The 18,811-nt window shown below is 44.0% G+C and overlaps 1 protein-coding gene across 1 annotated transcript in view; it reads right to left on the reverse strand.

The window, feature by feature from the left end:
* Window positions 1-3,292: 3,292 nt before the first annotated feature.
* Window positions 3,293-18,811, reverse strand: part of LOC143342586 (uncharacterized) — a 99,252-nt gene continuing 83,733 nt past the window's right edge. The window contains exons 3-7 of the mRNA XM_076766632.1: window positions 14,090-14,192; window positions 12,494-12,516; window positions 6,126-6,284; window positions 4,604-4,958; window positions 3,293-3,686 (exon numbers count right to left, since the gene is read on the reverse strand). Of these exons, the coding sequence (XP_076622747.1) occupies window positions 3,293-3,686; window positions 4,604-4,958; window positions 6,126-6,284; window positions 12,494-12,516; window positions 14,090-14,192 (1,034 nt within the window). The remainder of the gene's footprint in view (window positions 3,687-4,603; window positions 4,959-6,125; window positions 6,285-12,493; window positions 12,517-14,089; window positions 14,193-18,811) is intronic.

Consider the following 18,811-nt stretch of genomic DNA (forward strand, 5'->3'; position numbering starts at 1 on the left):
CGCGGGTACCAACGAATTCCATAATACGTTCCCGTTCGCGTAACACGGCCACGATAAGAACCACTCGTCCGACGCGGCGGCGCATTCGTGGGATTTTTTTTCGGCGAAATAATGCGCCAGCACCAAGCGCAGACCGGCTCTCCCTATCGCCATTGTGGCCGCGAGGGCGCAATTAATTATTGCGTGCCCGCGAGCGAGCGCATTGTTGCATCTGTTGTTGCACGCTCCACGATTCCTTGTTTGTATAGTTAACCGGGAGAGCTGTGAATGATTCTGCGCCGCGAAACGGTTTTCGGCGAACGTACGCGATTCTTTGTGCCCCACGATCGGGGCCTCCGGTTATTTATGAGCTCACGGTAGCTCCGTGCAATTTACTTCGACTCGCCGTCGTACGAGTACAATTAAGAGAAAAATGCGTGAGTTCGAATTGGATTGTTTTTGTTTAGTTTTTGGTGTACCATGCCGTCGTGTTTGTTTGATGTTGAAAAAGGAGAAAATGGGCTCGAGATAGATGCATGTTGGATTTAGAGTACGCTTAAACATTGGATTTAACCAGTCAGCTGTGTTTGACGGCTATATCCATCATGCGTAAAATTAGTTACTATTTGCTATTTAATCCCTTGTTAACGACGAGTCTGACTCGTTACAAGTTCTTGATTTCAAGTTTCACTCGTCATCGAATCTTATATGTATATTAAAATCAATACATTTTTACATTCACCAGGTATTCGTAAATCTATTTTTTTTTCGTGGGCATTCCTTGTACGAACAAAGTTAAATAAAATTAAATAGTACACATTTGAAAAATTATTTGAAATTAAATCGTTCGTCAAGGGGTTAACATTGTAATTTTAGCGAAAATTAAAATATATTCGTAAATTTCGATATGTTTAGATCTTTGGAGGTCGAAACGAAATAAAACAAACGCGCTCTGAAAAGAGGTCGCCACAGTTGACTGGTTAAAATGAGTCTAAGAATTTACAATATCCTCAGTGTGTTTAAATTGGCCCGAAAAATAAACACTTGGCAAGGATTTGGTCGAGAGTTTAAAACGAATGTGCTCGATACGAAGTGTTACCGTGGTCCGAAGGTGTGCGATGCTTGGGCGTCGACAGACAGGCGCAGGTGAAACACAAATGAAAGACGTAAACGCGGGCGCAGCGGAGAATCTTAAGGTTGAACGTCTCCTCGAGTTCGTGTTTTGTCGAAGGAACAATCGGGACTGTCCGAGGGAAGGTAATTAAGAGAACACGACGGCGACGATTAAACGAGTCCTGCCGAATCAGGTGAAACGAATTAATTCCACCATCGAACGAGGGTCGAAGATAAACGATTGGGGGCCTGATGGAGGCCGAGGATTCTGTTTAACGATTCAGTGACGAATACTTTCGCGCGACGCTGCGAAACGATCTTCCCTCTGTTGAAATAAAACTTGCCATGCGTCGTTTAACTCAAAGAAATAGATGCATATGCGATTGTATCCAAGTCAATTCTAGATTAACAATTTACTTCGGTTTATTGTTCTCAATAATTTAACATCGATAATAGATTGGACACAAACTAAAAGTTTAAGTTGACGACGTGACTATAGTTTTCACGTAACGAAATCGTAAACGTAATGTGAATATGACGTGTTCTAGTGAGTTCAATACGTGGAAGTATCTTTACCGGTAAAATTCACACGATACAGTAGAATTTCTTGGAACACGTCTGACACGAAAAATTCCCCAAAAATTGCGAAACACCAAACGCGATCACGAGAACAAAAACGACGTATTAACAGAGGAAGGACTGGTGCACCGCGTGCCGTTTGCTCGAAATGCAAAAGCAGAGCGGATGTTGCCGTAGGCACCGACTGGAAGCCCTCGAACGTCAAATTACGAAACACCTGTTCCTCGAAACGACTTCATTCCAAACGGTTTCGTGCACTTTCATTAGTAGCGTTCTCTTTGCTTCCGCGGGAACACCTTCTTACTTCGCGTTCGCGAACGAACCCTGGCTGACCGATTAAAGGCCGCAGAGAGCAAGTAATGCTCCGTGAATCCATTGTTTAGGCGTTCCTGGTTCTACCTCTGCGTCAGAGTAATAAGAACAATGCTCATTACGCGATACACGAGAGCGATACGTTGGTGAATTAATAGGCCCGGAGAGATTATAGTCCGATCAAAATCAATCGGCCGTTCGAGGTTACTTCCCCGACTGTGAATCGTGTGAAACGCGAATTCTAGTTTTGCATTGATTGCTTGGTCGTTGAAAAGGTTACGAGGTCGTGTGTCTGCAGATTTTAGGAAATCGATGAAAGATAAAAGGATGCGTTGTCGAATGGCCAGTCGATTTTGTTCGTACGATAATTCTACGCGGACACTCCATTCTCTGAGAAGAGAATAATAACTGCGAGGCTTGTACATGCGGTTTTCTGTTCGAAAGTCGAATTATTGCGTAATCTTTGCTGACAAATACATAATAACGACTCGTTTCGCAGGGAACGATATGTACGATGGAAACTTGGCCTTTATTCGCGGTACGCGAGAATGGCTGCACGGTAGCCTCGATGTTGGCGATTCTGGTCCCTGTAATTTCGACGTGATACTGTTCATTTAGGGTCATTACGCGTCGAGAGTTTTAAGATTCCCCGCATTACGTGGCGAAGCGAAACCGTTTCGAGTGAAACACAATCGTTTGTTCGCAAAACGAATGACGAACAGCGAGCTGAAAATACTTATGGCACTGTTGAAGAAGACGCGAAAGTTTACAACTCGTGGTCACTGATCGTATTCAATCATTCATCGTGAACTCGACTCGCTTTCATATTCGTTCTTTGTTACAGTGTCAAAGAAAGTGTAGAGTTCTCCAGCGTTAACGATTTACTTACTTTCGAGCCCTACTATCTTAACCCCACAGCGAACACTTAGGAATGTTAGGCACTCTTAACGGCTGATTGACTGTCGCCGCCTTTTCCATGAGCTCTCTTAAGCTACCTGGTTTGTACAAAAATATTCCTGAGTCTTGACCGTCGTTAAAAGCTTCAGTCTTCGAAAGCTCATGTGGCGTCACCTCCCACACTCGCCACCAGAGGGGTCGCGCTCTCACCGGCGCTCGACCGACCCCTCCGTTGCTATACTCCTTTCGTTTAGCGTTTTCAAACGTCATCAAGCACTCTTAAACTTGCTCAAACTTCGGTCGAAACACGTTTCCGCACGTACTATCTAACAGCTGTTGTCTTTGCGTCGCAAGGAACAGAAACACTCGTTCCGTCAAACTTTTCACCCAGTTTGAATCATTCGATTTCGTGTTAGATGTAGTCCGACGGCACCGAACTTTCGTTTATCGCCGCCAACCGATATTGTGGCGTCTCTAGGCCCTGCGGATTCAGATGGAGGTTCGTGTTGTTGTTGGACGATGCAGCCGCTGGCATCTGTTGATTCGCCGAGTTGGAGCTCAGATCGCTGTAGTAGGCGCTGCTCGGCGCGCTGCTCAGCGTCGGCCCGTCCGGTTCAGCATCGCTTCCGGTGTACGCTGTGTTTTGGTACGACGGATGCTCACCGTTCCTGCTGCCGATCCGCAAGTCCTGGTGATGATGGTGATGATTGTGGTGATGATGGTGGTGATGGTGGTGCTGCATCTGACCTGGCGGCACCGGCGTCGACGGCCCATTCTCGTACATCTCGTAATCCGGTTCTTGTAACCTGAAAAATATCGGATTACGGGACGTTAGCCAGTGTCAGCGATCGATTGGATCGTCCTACGAGTTTACGCCTCGTTCGTGGCGACGTTAGTGACAGATAAGGCTTTGGACGTCGTTTCCTGTTCCATGGTGGCGCCAAATGACTCGACACTTGTCCTTCTGTCTTAGAATTTGGTTCCGGGAAAGGTCCAGGTAGCTGGACCTTGAGATTACCCGAAGCTCGAAGACGAGGATCAGTGTCAAGTCAAACGGGCACTTTATCGATTCTAAGACTCGTAATCGAGAAGAGCAAAGTCACGTCTCTGGTATTCGTCGAACAGGTTGCATGTAATTAATGGAACGCGTTTGCAGTAACACTTGCTAATGTTTAACCGAGTCGCCGTGCTAGCGTATAATTGTCTATTTCCTTTAATGAATCTTTGATTGACTCTAAGAAATGCACTTTGACTGGATAATTATTATGCACGGTCTCGCAACGGTACATTTTAATAAGACGCGTTTACTCGTAATACGATGTTGTTATGCGACTGTCCGTCCTTCGAAAAGCGTAAAAGCGTGTGAAACTGACTTGGAAAGTTTGCCTCGAAACTGGTTCTGACAGTGACGTTACTCAAGGTGTTGCTCCATATTTTTTTTGCTTATTTGGAAAGGAATATTTCAGACAGGTAAAACGGTAGAGTAATTTCTAAAAGACTGAACAAAGTGTGTGCTTCATGATCGAGAAGTAAAAATTGAAAACAAAATTTTTTTCATGTTTTAAAAGTTTGAAATTTATTGCATAAAAGAATCGAGAATCAAAATTATGGTTTGTCCCTCGAAGCGACACAATCTAGTTTCTTCCATAAACGAGATCGTTAAGTGCGTTATCTTGTGCAAGGAGTCGTACAGCGAAAAATTTAATTACGAGGACTAATTTACCTTTTACTGTGCCGTGTACGAAGCGTGTCCCTCTGCAATGATCCGTCCTCGTTGCCAGCGCCGTAATGACGATGTAACCTCGCGGCGTCCAGCTCGTGGTATTCGTCGTCCTGTCCGCCGGAAGTTGTACCGTACGTCGAGCTTCCTCTCATTTGTAGTTGAAGATCGCTCGCGTAGCTCGCGGCTTGCGAGTCCAGTTCTGCGTAGAGCGCCTCGTCGGTCTGCATGTGGGTGTAGTGGTTCTCCACAGGGAGATTCATGGCCCGTCTATGTTGCGGAAGAGACAGAGGCGTCGTGACGACTCCTGGCGTACCACCGCCGCGTCGCGAGCCTAACCACGACCACACATTGTGCCCTTGAATCAAATCCCATGAATCGATAGGATCGCACGGTTCTCGGCGACTTGTATCGCGTACAATATAACCCGTATTTCAATCGCGAGAGTCTCTCTAACCCGTTCCCCATTGCGTTGGTCATCCATGACAGACACCGTACTGTCATCAATGACTTACAGGTAAATGAATGTATCAACGATCATATTCTATTTTAATCTTGTAACGAGCGAGTGAAATAAAGTTTCGATGTTATTATGTGTTAACCCTTAAGTGGACTCTCAATCTTAGTTTAGTTGTTGGGTCCATGTGAATTCATAAAGTTATCTCTCTCTTCCACTTACCATGCAATAGATTTTTTAAAATGCCAATTGTTTTATAGTGGAATAAGTTTAGTGAATAAATTATAAGTAAATTTGAAAGCTAAAGTAGGTGAGATTAACTTTCCTTTAAACATTTAAATAATAACGAGTTAATGGAGGATCACATAAATTTTCAAATATTACATTGACATATATTAAACAATTATTAGTTTAAACTTGCGGAGGGCCGCAGTGGCCCCAATAATCCACTTAAGGGTTAAAAGTCTAAATACATGAATATTGTAATAGATAAGGTATGGGTCCAAAAAGACCGGGATCAAGTGTTATTCTTTGAATGAAAATGGATCCAGATAAATGGATCATATTCAACACATTTGTTGTTGCGAATCTCTAAGACTTAACTCAAGATTTAAAGTGAGCGTCTTATATTTGTATCATATAACGTAAATAAAGAAAGTTACATACACTTAAAAGTAATTTCTACATGTGAAAAGTAACATTGAGTACATTTCTATTAAGAGAGACTCAGACAAATTTCTATTTTTAATAAAGATTCAAATCACTCAAAATTTTCAAGCAATATCATTTCGTGGACTATTAAAAAACGCAGACCAGAGGTTGAGAAACACTGATCTGGTACACCCAGAGACTTTCGTTTAAATTCGAATACGATCGTTGATACGAGAATTTCGACCAGTTTGATATCTACAATTCCCCCTAGGTCTATACTGGAACTCTGTCAATCGGTATATCAAAGTCTGGTTCCGTAATTCTCCCCAAGTTTACGTATCGGAGTTCTGTCAATCAGACTTATCTCGCCCCAATAACGACGAATACACATTGGAATATTTAGTTAACGATACGTACCAGGACTAGGCGCAACATCGTGATAAGGAGGCAGTTTGTCCAATTCGAGGGGTGGTCGGTCGGGTATAACGGACACGCCACCGCCAGCCCCGCCTCCGCCACCTGGGCCGCCGGCTTCCTGAACGTTCGAGTCCTCGACGCCGACGCTGCAGCAGCCCGCTGGAACAGAAACAAAAAAGGCAGGTCTTGAGGCTTGTTCCTTCGGAAAATCCGTTGGCGGGATCGTACGAGCGAATCGCGCTCGAGTTTCATCGTTGAAGGGTCGAGGACCCACGAATCGAAACGAAGCTGGTGAAGTGCCAGGTGAGCTTTTGGCCCCGGGAATCCTGTTACGTTGCGAGAGGCCCGGCGTACGCACGGAGCCTACGAGAATCCCGCGTATAGATATTTCTATATCGGTATATTTTACACGCACGTACACACGCGAACCCGGATCGCCGCATTATGACACGAGCTCGGTTTATGGGGAGCAAGAGAGAGATAGAGGAGAGAAAAAAAACGGCTGTTTTCTGTATGGCTTCATTGTGCGGCTGTCATCGCGCCGTCATAGCCCTCATAGAAACGCGGCAGGGTTCGGGGTGGTAAGAGGGCAGAGGTGGAGGAATCGAGGCAGAAGGAGAAAGGTACGAAGGGCAAGACGCAGGAGCGGTCGAAAATACAAAAAAAAAAAGAATTTGGAATTCATAGATCAGAAGCACCGCCACTCGGTAAGTAGGCATGAGAATGCTGCAGTGAAAAAACGAGATTATGGGAATCCCATGGTCGTGTCTCTCTCTTTCTCTCTGGTTCACGTCGGTGTACCTCATAACCTACGCACGTACGAGTCTCTCCTCGTGGTTTGTCGTCCTCGTCCTTCTGGTCTCTCGACGATGGTTTTCGTCGTCCTGTTCGGCGAGGCTGCGACGCGCCTTGGCGGCTGTCACTTGCCAGGAGATAGAGAGACTGGTTCTCGTTTATCGCGGTGCCCTTACACCAGCGGCACGCACGCGTGTGTGCCCGGCGCAACGAGGCACAATCTCCTTTCCTACCTGCGCCTCGTCTAGACGCTATTTTCTTCTTCTTCCGAGAAGCTCGCGAGGATAATTGCTGATGCGCCTCTGACGTTCCAGAATGAAAAGCAGGGTGACGTACCCGAGGAGAAATTTAATTCTGCCTCACGGAACCTCGCCGTTCCCGGTGTATTTATAACAAGACGTTACACCGCAATTTACATAATTAGGATCTATGCAATGTCCGCAGGATCGTCGGGTAATGGGAGGACACGAACGTCCAACGTCGCTCGAGAGAACTCTTTTGACGTATCGATTAGCGTATCTTAACGACGGCTAGCTGTTATCAGATGCATCGAAACTCTCAGAGTTTCAATACTACGAACGCTGTTCGTTCCTCTTTCGACAAAGATATTCGAACCTGTTCGAGATCGAAGACCAATTAGCAACCAATTACCAGTTTCCAACGCGTTTCGAAGGATTCAATTGCACGCCGCGCACTTTCTGCCTCCAATCAACCTTTCTATTCATTCGGAGCCACCCTGGGGTACCGGCGTGCTCCGCGACTGACTTAGAAATCCGAGAGCAATCGATTATGTCCACGAGCCGTGGTGTAATCATGTTATTTATTCGCGTACTCGCGGGTCTTAGCCATTCAGTACGAGCACGCTTGAACCGCGACCAGCGATTTAGCATTCCGTAGCAAACGTTAAGATCGTAAATAAAGACGGTTTCGATTTATCGACGAGCTGGTTCGTACCATACCCACAATTTCTCATAGAACTTATTTTTACAGACTCGTTAAAATTCTAAAGTATCTAGATTTATTTTCTTTAACGTTCAATTTTGAGAATTTATCTTCTTTGGCTCCTCAGTGAAAAGTCATGTCATCCATATGTGGAGAATTGAAAAAATCGAAGAATTCTCTTATTCTCGAATTTTGAAGCTTTAACATTTAAAAAAATGACAAAGTTATCGAACATGGATGTTCGTCAGAACCACGTCGATCATTAATCTCTGCTTGAAAAAATTATATATCGAATATATTCCTTTGTGTGTAATTCCTAGGGAATTCGGACAATTAGTTTGGTCGGTCCACGAATAAATTCTAGTCCAACGTGCGGCGTGGCGCACGATCGTTTCCACCGCGATTACGCCATCGTTCCCACCTATTGGACGAGGCGAGAGGTAATAGGATCCGTTCCTTTTCCAGCCTGTCGCTTCGCCTCGCACTTCCGTGGACGCGTTACACCGCGTGATTTACCGTATTAGATGGTTCGAATATTAATTGGAGGGCGAACGGGACGCGTGAAAATCGTGCCGTGTCGTGACAGCGGGGGGCAAAATGGTCGTCGTTCGAAGTAGATGATTCGAGGGCCCGGATTCTATTTCCTTGAGCAGCTTCGCGTGACCGCAGGGCCCGTTATGGGGAGCTATGAACGCGGCCGACCCCGATTCATTTTCGAGCATCGTTACGTCAAAAAGATTTTCGGTGAAGCGAGAAAATTGTACGTTAGGGCTTTGGCTTTTTGTGAAACCTCATGACGGCTGAACGTGTTCCCGCGTCGACCAGGATTCCGGTAATTATCTACCGTGCTAACGACCTCATCGATTTTAATTTTATAATAGGTTCAGTGGAACTTTACTTTCTCATATTTATAGCTTTCGTGAGGAGTCAGATCAATGTGTTAATAATAATTATGCATATTCGTATTTTAATGGCTTCGATCTATTTGAGACGGAACTATTTCATTCTACGTGTACAATGTTTAACCCTTAAGTGAACTCTCAATCTCAATTGAATTATTTTACTCAATGTTGATTCTTATCAAATTGGTAAATGGAAATCAACTTTCCTTTAAAGCATTTAAAAAACAATGGACTAATGGGGGATTACATACATTTTCAAATAATTACATTGATATATGTTAAACAATTATTATTTTAAACTTGCCACAATAATACACTTAAGGGTTAAACTAGTTATGTATGTTATTCTTGCTTTGGAGTCGATAACATGGTAAATAATTATAGAGTGATAAGTGCAACAAAATTCCGACTGGGGTAGACAATGAGGACAGGTATCAGGAAGGAGTGGGAAAGTGTATTTTAGAATTTTCAAGATGGAATAGAGTCAGACAGCTATGCACTGGGTTCATTTAAGAGAGTAGAAGTGATAAGAATAAAATGTACAGGGATTATAGGAGAAGAGGGAGGGAAAAGAGAAGCATTAGAGTATACAATACAAAATGGTGTATTATACAGAGGGCATAAGGTATTCGTAGAAACGAAATAGAGGACTGGTAAAGATTAAAGCATGCATCGTGAATAGTATATCCCGGACTACTAAAGAACGTACTAAAGAACGCCACAATACTATAGAATAACCATAACGGTCTAAATAATCAAGAATCAGGGCCCAGTCAGCGACACTTCTTTCGCAAATTATTGTACGCTAAGTGTCTTATAGTGTCCAGTGTAAAATCGAAATGTGTAAAAACCGGTCAAGAATACGCGAGCTTTCAACGAATCGTGCAAGATCCTGTCGTTGACTCTTTCAGGGCGCAGCAGCTGATTCGGCGTATCGGCCGGGGGGAACGCGCGATAAGCCGATTAACGCATTCGATTCACCTATTCTACCCGGCTCTCGAATCGCTATTGTGTCCCGTCGATCGTACGGGAACCAAACGTGTACGGGCACTCGTCGTTTTTTTTTCCACAACGGCCTCTTTCAGCCGTCCATTAACGCCTCTCTTGTCCGTTGGCATTCGCGCGGCGATTCTTAACGCCGATGGTCGTACAATTCGAACCGAGTTCCATTAATTCGTCCTTTTTCTGCGAGCTATGAAATTGCTCGACGCGCTCAATGCGCAACATCACCGTGTTGCTTATTTAACGAACTTGCCGCCCTTGTACTTTCCAAGGAGAATTCCAATTACATCCGTACGCGAGTACAGCTATAATTTCACCGCTGACAAGTTTACATACACGCCGGATAAATAAACCCACGGTGAACACGGTAAGCCCGCGACAGTGGTTATTGCGGTTGTGATGTAATTGATAGAAACTAAGAAGAAACGGAAGGGTTTAAATCTTCGCGACTCTTTCTGCGTACGAAGAGAAAACGACGATGCGGCGTTTAAAACCTTCTCGTTGCGTGGATTCGGAACGCGATCCTTTCGTGTACCGGATTCTGTAGAATGATTTAGATGCCCCGCGGATAAAGACTTTGATCAAGCTAGACCCTATTAGCCTTTCCGAAAGTGTAATTATGTCTTTGATAGAAAATAGTTCCTCAAATGTTAACGATGTAAAATTCTAAATGTCATTTTCCTAGGTTATTCAAATTAACATTTCGCTCGACCCTTATAAATTGTGTCTCCAATTAGTAGCACGTTGAAATGTTAGCTTCGCACGCTACACTTAACCCCGGCGATTGGCAGGGAATCGGTGTCTGGGCAAATAATTCCACCTATTAAACCTCTCTATGGTGCGGCGTGCAGACGTCGTCTACTAAATAGACGCCTCTGGCGCCTGCTCTCTGTAGCCATCGTCGGTAGTGGTCACGACATTTCGGTGTGAAAGGCACTTAAGAGGCAAATCGTGGATCGGTGGAGATCGACGACAGAGTCCAGGGAGGTTCGGTAAAACGAGTGTTGGATAATTAATTCGGGTGACCCTTGTATCCCGGGCCGCTAGTAACCTGCCCTTACTCCCTCCTCTTCAGCCCTTCTTCCCATCCTCGTTCGGTCCTCGGCCAGCCTCGTTCCTGTCTCCGTTACCCCGGTTCGTTGATCGTATCGTGCCGCGGGTGATTTTAAATCAGAAAGTTAATTAGACGCGTTTCACTGTCCTTTATGTCGCCCGTCCGTCGCGTCGCTCCGGTACCCTTTACGTGCACGAGAGCAACAGTAGCACGGCTGGATATACCGCCGTGAGCGGCTTTCATTATGCGAACTAATTAAACTCCAATCGAAGCTGACACTCGACGCCACGGCTCTACTATGCTTCTCGTTTGCACCAATCGACGCCGTACGTCGCGCGGCTGTGTGAGGCCCATGTGTCTTTCCTGCGGCGCAAGGAGAGCCCTGTGTTGGCAGAACGTCGCGGGAACGACATCCGGATACGTCTTCGAACCTCGGGACTCCGGTACGTGTCGGTCTCCCTTCTATTTCCTTCTTTCGACACGTACCGGAGTACACGTACGTAACCCTCTTCGTTCAGGGGAATCAAATCGATTCGTTTGTTACGTTTCTAGGGAGGATCGTTCCATTCGTCCACTTTGTAGGTGTTTGATTTGCTCAACCGGAGGCGGTCTCCAGTTGTTCTTGGTTCACTTGTTATCCAAGTGTCTTTAAACCTGTCTTGCTCCTCGGTTATACGTTTTTCATGCTTCCAATTAGGTTACGACAACTCTGGTGCTACATTAGTTACTTGCGTATTGTTATCCCAATTCGTTTGGCATCTTTAAACTTTGAAAGATCTACGTTCGTTAGGATATTTAATGAAATTTCAGAAAAGGTTACTAGAGTCTCTCTATTTATTTGTACGAGGCAAAACTACCAAAGTAGTCGAAATGATTCATTCGTAATTTCTAATAAAAATTGACAGAACAGATTGTAGGAAAATATGTGCTACCGAATAATGGGTACAGCATAATTTTCCAACAAAAATTTGTTCTTTCATCATTTCGGTGTCAACACACGTGGCCTTTTGAATACAAATAAGGTTTCAGGGAGCATTCACAATGGCGTCTTAAAAAGGAATTATTAGGAGGCGGATATCATATTTTAACGAGCAGTTAGGGAACCGTAGAATAGGTTGGGACTGCGAACCGATATCCCGGCAGGGAACTGGTATAATTATGAACGATTTCGAACATGACCTGTCAGCGCTATTGCTACGGGCCCGACACGCTTCGATTGACATACCTATTGTACCAATTTCGCATAATTGGAGCGTAATTATTCCAACTATACGTCATACTGGTCGCGCAGGTTTTGCATTTTTCAACTTCAAAAATTGCTCGGTAATTCTCGATCGCGCTCCATTCGACGACGACACGATAACGTTCGAACTAATATTCTCGAGTGGATTGGCATAATTTCAGGTGGATAATTTTCTAAACAGCGCTTGATTTTAAGCCAATCGTTAGCACGGCGTAATTTATTATATTACGAAAATGTAACAGACAGAAATTGTAAATCGTACCGATAGAGGACTGTAATAATAACTGGACGGAATGCATGGCTACATTAACCGTAACTTCGATAAGCAGCTTAAATATAATCCTATCAGCCGTATTAATAAATGCAACTCGAAACAACTGGTGAACCATAAGAACACCGGATTTATAATAATCCCAGAAGCTTTCTTTACCTCTGCCACCGGCGCTCTTCATTCTGAAACAGAAAATACAAACGGATCTATTAGACATTGAATATATATTGCCAGGTAGTCGTACAATATCAGAGAAATTATGGATCTTAAAGACTATTTATAATTTCAACTACAAGTGGATTAATTTCTTTCGTACCATTGACGAGTTGTTCATTCTGACCCAACATAAGTGGAACGTTAAAGCAGAATATGTACTTTTTTCAACGTTAATGATACATTATACTACAGTGTCGCGATTAGAGATACTAGCCGGATAAAACTGTTTCTTTATGTGTATTGAGGCGTAGTATCATTAAAAAAAATCTAAAAAACTTGATCAAAATTATATAATCAATTGACAGTTTTAATTTGGATAAATGTACGTACTTTCGCGATAAGTTTCAATTATAAATCTTTGATTTGGAATATTACAAAGCAGTTGTACAAACTATTTTAATAGTATTTGCTGCTATTCGCTGTAAACAATACGTTTCAAACGTTCTATTACCAAGTATGTAAATTGCCTTATCTAATAGAAGAATATTTGAATCCTGTGAAGTAAAACGAGTTTTATCGACATTAAGGGCAGATAAATATCGATATTCCTATTATCTAAAGAGTACTTTATATGGCGAGTCTCAATTTTTTACGAAATTAAGTCATAAGTTTTGTCCGGCTAATTAGCCATAATCACGACACTGTGCGTTGTTAAGTTCTCCAGTTATAGAAAAAAACAACTTTGAATATCCTTTGTATATTATTTAAGAATACTTGAATACAGTATTACCTAAAAAGTTGTACTATAATGACTTTCAAGAAATAGTGATCCCTCGGTAATGTTGAGATACTATTCCCAGAATTATTAACTGTTATTCACATTTGTCTGAAAGCTCGATCGTATTACGATTACTAGGACAAAGGTATCGCGTGTCTTTGAACCGCATCCTAACCAACAGGCTATTAAAATTGCGATGCAGGGCGCAAAATACACGATAAAAGTTCGCGTTAATCGCTTTACGAACGCGAGTCTTTGTCTCGATCGTCGGAGGAAGTGGATCGCTATAAAGATCGTCGATTTCTCGTCACGGTGGAACGAAGGGCTGACCGTAGTTACGGCTGTCCTTCGGCGTTGCGCCGCCGCCGCGGCTTTTTTCATTGTTTCCTCTCCAACTTTTTTGCCCTGTCGCACCACGGATTCAAATCGACCGATCTAGTTAGCAACCGGTTCCACCCTTCTTATTATGGTTCGGTTCCCTCGATTTTGATGCATTGCAGGGAGGTGGTAATTTAAGGGGGAATCGATCGGGGCAACCGGCCGCGAGAGAAGCGAGCTCTTGGCTAAACCGCGATCGTTTCGCGGATCTGGCTGATCGTCGATCCGTATCGAGATGCATCGCTGGCTTCTTCCTCTTTGTATAGATTTCGAAAGCAATCTCTCTCACGGAAACCGACCGCGTGCAGCTGTTTACGTTCTCATATTTCGATTCGAGATTCCGCGATCGAACGGATAAATTCCCTATCGAGCCGCGAGATTGAATCCGACGGAATCGCCGCGCTGACCGTTCGCTAAAACTACAATTACGGAATCGTACTGACCTCCGACAGTGTAGAAGCGTCACCATCACGACTGCACCGATTCCCGCCGACACTAGGGACACTATCACTAAGGTGAGCACCCATCCTAGTTCTCCGGGAGCTTCTGTAAACAAACCAAAATATACCATGTTAAACGTGAAGATGCGTCGTTTAGAAATTTAGGTGCAAATATGATTGCAAGCACATAGATTGAAAGCACCAAATTGCATTGCTTTCATATGTATGAAATACTGTGATTGTATTATAATATTGTATTATCATTTTCATCGGTAAAAATTTCATCAATTCAAATAAGAGAGATTCGCCTTGTCATCAGGAACAAAATTGAGTCACATAGCGAGGGACTACTGTCCGATTCACAGTAGCAAACGAAACATAAAAATATGCAAAACACCGTGTCGTGCAAAGCGTGCATTAACACGAAGACCCGACAGCGAACACTTTACGAAGTTGGAAAAAATGAATTGGCCGTTCAAGGCTACCGAAGATGAGTCATCTCCAACATAACGTTTCGTTAGTCTCCTTCTTCGAGCCAGCTGGTTTCGCACGAACCGCGCAGCGTGCAGAACCTCAATGAAGTCGCGTTAATTTGTCGTCGGTAACCATCCCCGACGATAATCTTTTTTCTTACCGGTCGACCATTCAACGGAGAATGAGAAACTTCACGTGACCACTACGATCTCTCGCAAACGCGATCGGACTACTTCCGAACGTTTCCATGACCCACCCGCTGGGACAAATTCCCGGGGGACGGTCCTGGATAAATTGACTCAGGGGTGCTCGCATGTAGCGTCGGAGCTCGCGCGAGGACTGCACGGTAATTGGGCCGCGGTTGCACTCGCCGCGTCCGGTTTCCGCACAGCGGGACGCGTCGCAGCTTTATTACGCGAGCTCCGGTATTATCTCTGCGCCGCGCCTACCGAAAGACTCCCTTCGGTTCCCTCCTTTTCGCCGTGGAACCTTTCTGATCTCGTGCAACGAGACACGAAATTATCGCTCGCGTGGACCGTGCGTCGGGTCCAAACATACGCGACTAGCAGTCGTTTCTTGACCAGACGATGCACATAGTATTTCACTTACAGAGGAAAAGTATAGAAATTGAATGGTTTTATTATTATATTTTGCATTCCTCCAATTCATCGCGAATATTTAGCTATTCAAGTGTGCAATATAGAAAATCTTGCATAAAAGTAAAATAAAATATATTTTTATTTCTCAAGCTCTTAATGTTTGTAATTTTTGTCGAAAATCAATAACTAGGATATATCATTAATGCTAAAACTACCGGATTTTTAAAAATTTACCGTAGTTCCGTATGAGGGAATGAATAAACGTTTATTTCCTTTGCATTATACATTTCTTCGAGAATCTTTTTAATTTCTTTTATACAAATAAATACACCGTAATTGCCTGGTAGTTGTACTGTTAATTTTGAATTCCACTGTTCAAAACATGCATTTTCAAGTGATTTAACTCGCAATATTTCGCAACGCGTCCAGGTAGAAATGTCCGTGGTTAATAGGGCGAGTTGTTCGCGAATGGCTTGAAAGTCGCTCGGAAGTCATGCTGCCTCGCGACTTGAACCAAATAATTTTCCATGCTTCCCTATCAAGGGAACACTGCCATTTAACCAGTTCTCGGTTCGTTCGTCCCCGCAATTCTCACAGTTCGTGATTCGCTTCTCTCGCTCGCGCCGCGGTCGATGTACGAGCTCGCGACGATTATTCCGTTCGTAGCGCTCATTAGCGAGCAGCTTCTGGCGATTCCCGGGGATATCTTAATCCTTTAATGAAACGTTTCTGCTTGATCCCTAATTTAGCGGCTTAATCGCGAGCGTTTTTCGCGGAACGAGTCCCCGTGGTCAACTTTTACTGCTCCCGCGATCATAAATAGACGGGAAGATGTAATTTAGTTAGGCGAGTCGTGGCCAAATAGCCGAGAGGAGACAGAAAGGAGCCTTACTTCGTTTTACAGTAGCACAAAGAATTCGCATTTACGGTAATCAATCGGTAAACGTACAGTCGAACAGTTGGACTTGTTCTTATCTATGTTAAATGTACAACATTATTACGTGCTATTAGGGTTACCTCGCATATGAATAAATAACAAATCTTCTTTTTGTTACCTTCTGTTAGCTTCTTTTGACTTAGAGTAACAGTATACATGGTTCGTGTTAACCTTCGAAGACTTGTATTCATTGAAACAAATAATAATAAAATTTAATCAGTAGATTCGAATCATCATTCATGATCGTTTAGGTTCATTGGACACCTAGGTTCACAATTTGAGAGACAGGGCAAAGTTTCAGATACAGTTCGTGGAATCATTCTGGCGTACTCTCGTATCAGACTTCGTAGGTGCCCCCGTGACGACGGCTAAAAGCGTTATTGTGCTCTGTTTATTGTATTTGTCGCCTGGTGCAGAAACGCACGCGTGTTTGAATTCGTCGATGTTCCGATTGTTCGCGACAGAGAGAACACGAAAGGGTTCGTTCGAGAGGAAAAGAGGGGCGCTTATAATCCGGCGCTCGACCCTGAGAATTCACCGCTAGACCCAGTCGCTCGTGACCGCGGACTGACCGGACAACGTTAGAGTCGTGCTCCATTCACGTCGGTGTTTGGAAGCTGCTCTCTAACAACTCTAGCTCTTTGTTCGATACTCGATCTGGTTTCTTTCGAAGTCTCTCAAAGGGTGACGTTGAAACAAGTTGGGCGAATTAAGTGTGTAGCCATCCATTGGAATTCTTTCCTCTAACCTAGTCTTTAGATTGTCACAAGCCATTACAAACAGTAAAGTCTAGCAAGGTTAAGATGTCTCTCATCTAAAGTGATAAATAATTCGATGAGTCCAATCAACAAAACGTGTGAATCCTTCGTTTCTATTTTCATTCTCTTGTACTCGGATTTGGATCTAGCCCTAGCGAGCGAAAACACTGACTCCTCGACGCTCTGGTTTCCGTTTCATTAACCGGTGCCGGGACAATCGTGTGAAAAGGGACGGGTTAGAGAGACACGACGGAAGAGTATCGAACAGAGGAAAAAAGAGATTTTTGACACGCCGGGCCTGTAAGTTTGAATTAACGGCAACAGGTCGCGTGGAAGTACACCGACAGAGGAAGAAACGAGCTCGAGAGACGGTACGACAGTGTAATAGAAAGGAGAGAGAAGAGAGCGGGCCCCGTCTATCAGCGTCACGTTTCTGACGTGAACATAACAACGTGCACGCCACGGCTGATAACGCCTTACAAGAGAGTTATCAATCATCTCCCGCGGGGACCGGCCACCTAGGATAATTCGTGTTAACTCCGAGGCGCGCGAACAGCCTCGCTATGCGTCAGGTTACAACGTTGTTTCGACGAGGAAGCGAAAGAAAAAAAGAAAGTACAACACCTCGATTTTTGGGAACGTCCCTCCATCTCGGATTCCCTGTCAGAAACGAACCAAGCGTACAAAAAGGGACACGTTTTCTGCGGTGTTCGGCCCTTTGTACGCCTGTCGATTTTGCGTCGACCGTACGAAACCATTCGACCATCGAGCTTTAGGATTCCACCGACCTCTGGATTTTGTATATTGTTACCTACCCGTCGTTCCCACTACCGTAAATCAATTTCTCGATCCTCGCTACTCGCGCAAAACGCTGTCTAACAGTCCACCAGCAGAGGACTGAGGAACCTCGAAATTAGCTTTCTTTATCCCAGATGGTGGTTATTTATTATTACATGTACATTCGATATCTCTTCTAATCACTGATAAAACGTCAAACCGTGGACATCGTCATACACATTTTATAATTACAAGCAATTTTTACTGTTTACTCGAAAAAACTATAACAATTTGCAGCAGTATTGAAACACGATGGGTAGGACAAGTAAAATAAAATAACCTTTTTTGCTTGTCACAGTCTCACGATCTAAAAATAATATTACAAGTCGCTTTTTTTGTTTGCGTTTCTTCGATGTCTCGAATGAATTTTCCACGCCGTGGATCGGGGCTTGCGAAAGAACAGTTCCTCTTAGACGATCCGTCGTTCGAGCTCCTCGTAAAGCGACTCATTTCCTTGGTTGCAAAAATAAGTCTGAGCTGGTCGATGGTTCATCGTGGCGGCAATAAACCGCAACGACTGCCGCGATGTTTGTCCCGGCGTTCGATCGTTCGATCGTGCTTTAACGCGCGATCGTTTCGTCGTTTTGCCATTTTCAGCTCGGCCGACGATCGGCCATTAACTACTGTAACATCGAAGCGACGCAGGATCTCTGCTTGGATATTCCGCGGTCGTTTGATGTCGCTGGTCGCGTTACTGACGCTCTATTGCGCGATTCCGCAATGCCGCTCGAGATATTAATAATAATTTACTCGGATCCTTCGAATTAATATAGATTACTATCATAAATATAACATATGACGCACTCTGGTAATCCGTAATTATTTCAAGATGTATGAATAGTCTTTAAAAGGCGAAAGTGGATGGAACTTTTTTTTCGCGTATTTGCACTACTTTGCAACCATAAAACGGAATATCAACAGTTAAGAAAATATATTGATCTAAGACTTTTCAATGCTCCGTTCGTGTACTGAATTTCATCAAAGCGGGAGATTGATGTTTCTGGTTAGACCAGCCACGTATTTCGTAACTCAGAACCCCGATTATTGGGACCACGAATAAATGCGTTCCTTTCGTCCCCTCTTTTCGTCTCCGTTCGTCCCGTGGTCCAGCAGAGTCTAA

Source organism: Colletes latitarsis, chromosome 6 (genome assembly GCF_051014445.1).
Source record: "Colletes latitarsis isolate SP2378_abdomen chromosome 6, iyColLati1, whole genome shotgun sequence".
In the NCBI taxonomy this organism is placed as follows: domain Eukaryota; kingdom Metazoa; phylum Arthropoda; class Insecta; order Hymenoptera; family Colletidae; genus Colletes; species Colletes latitarsis.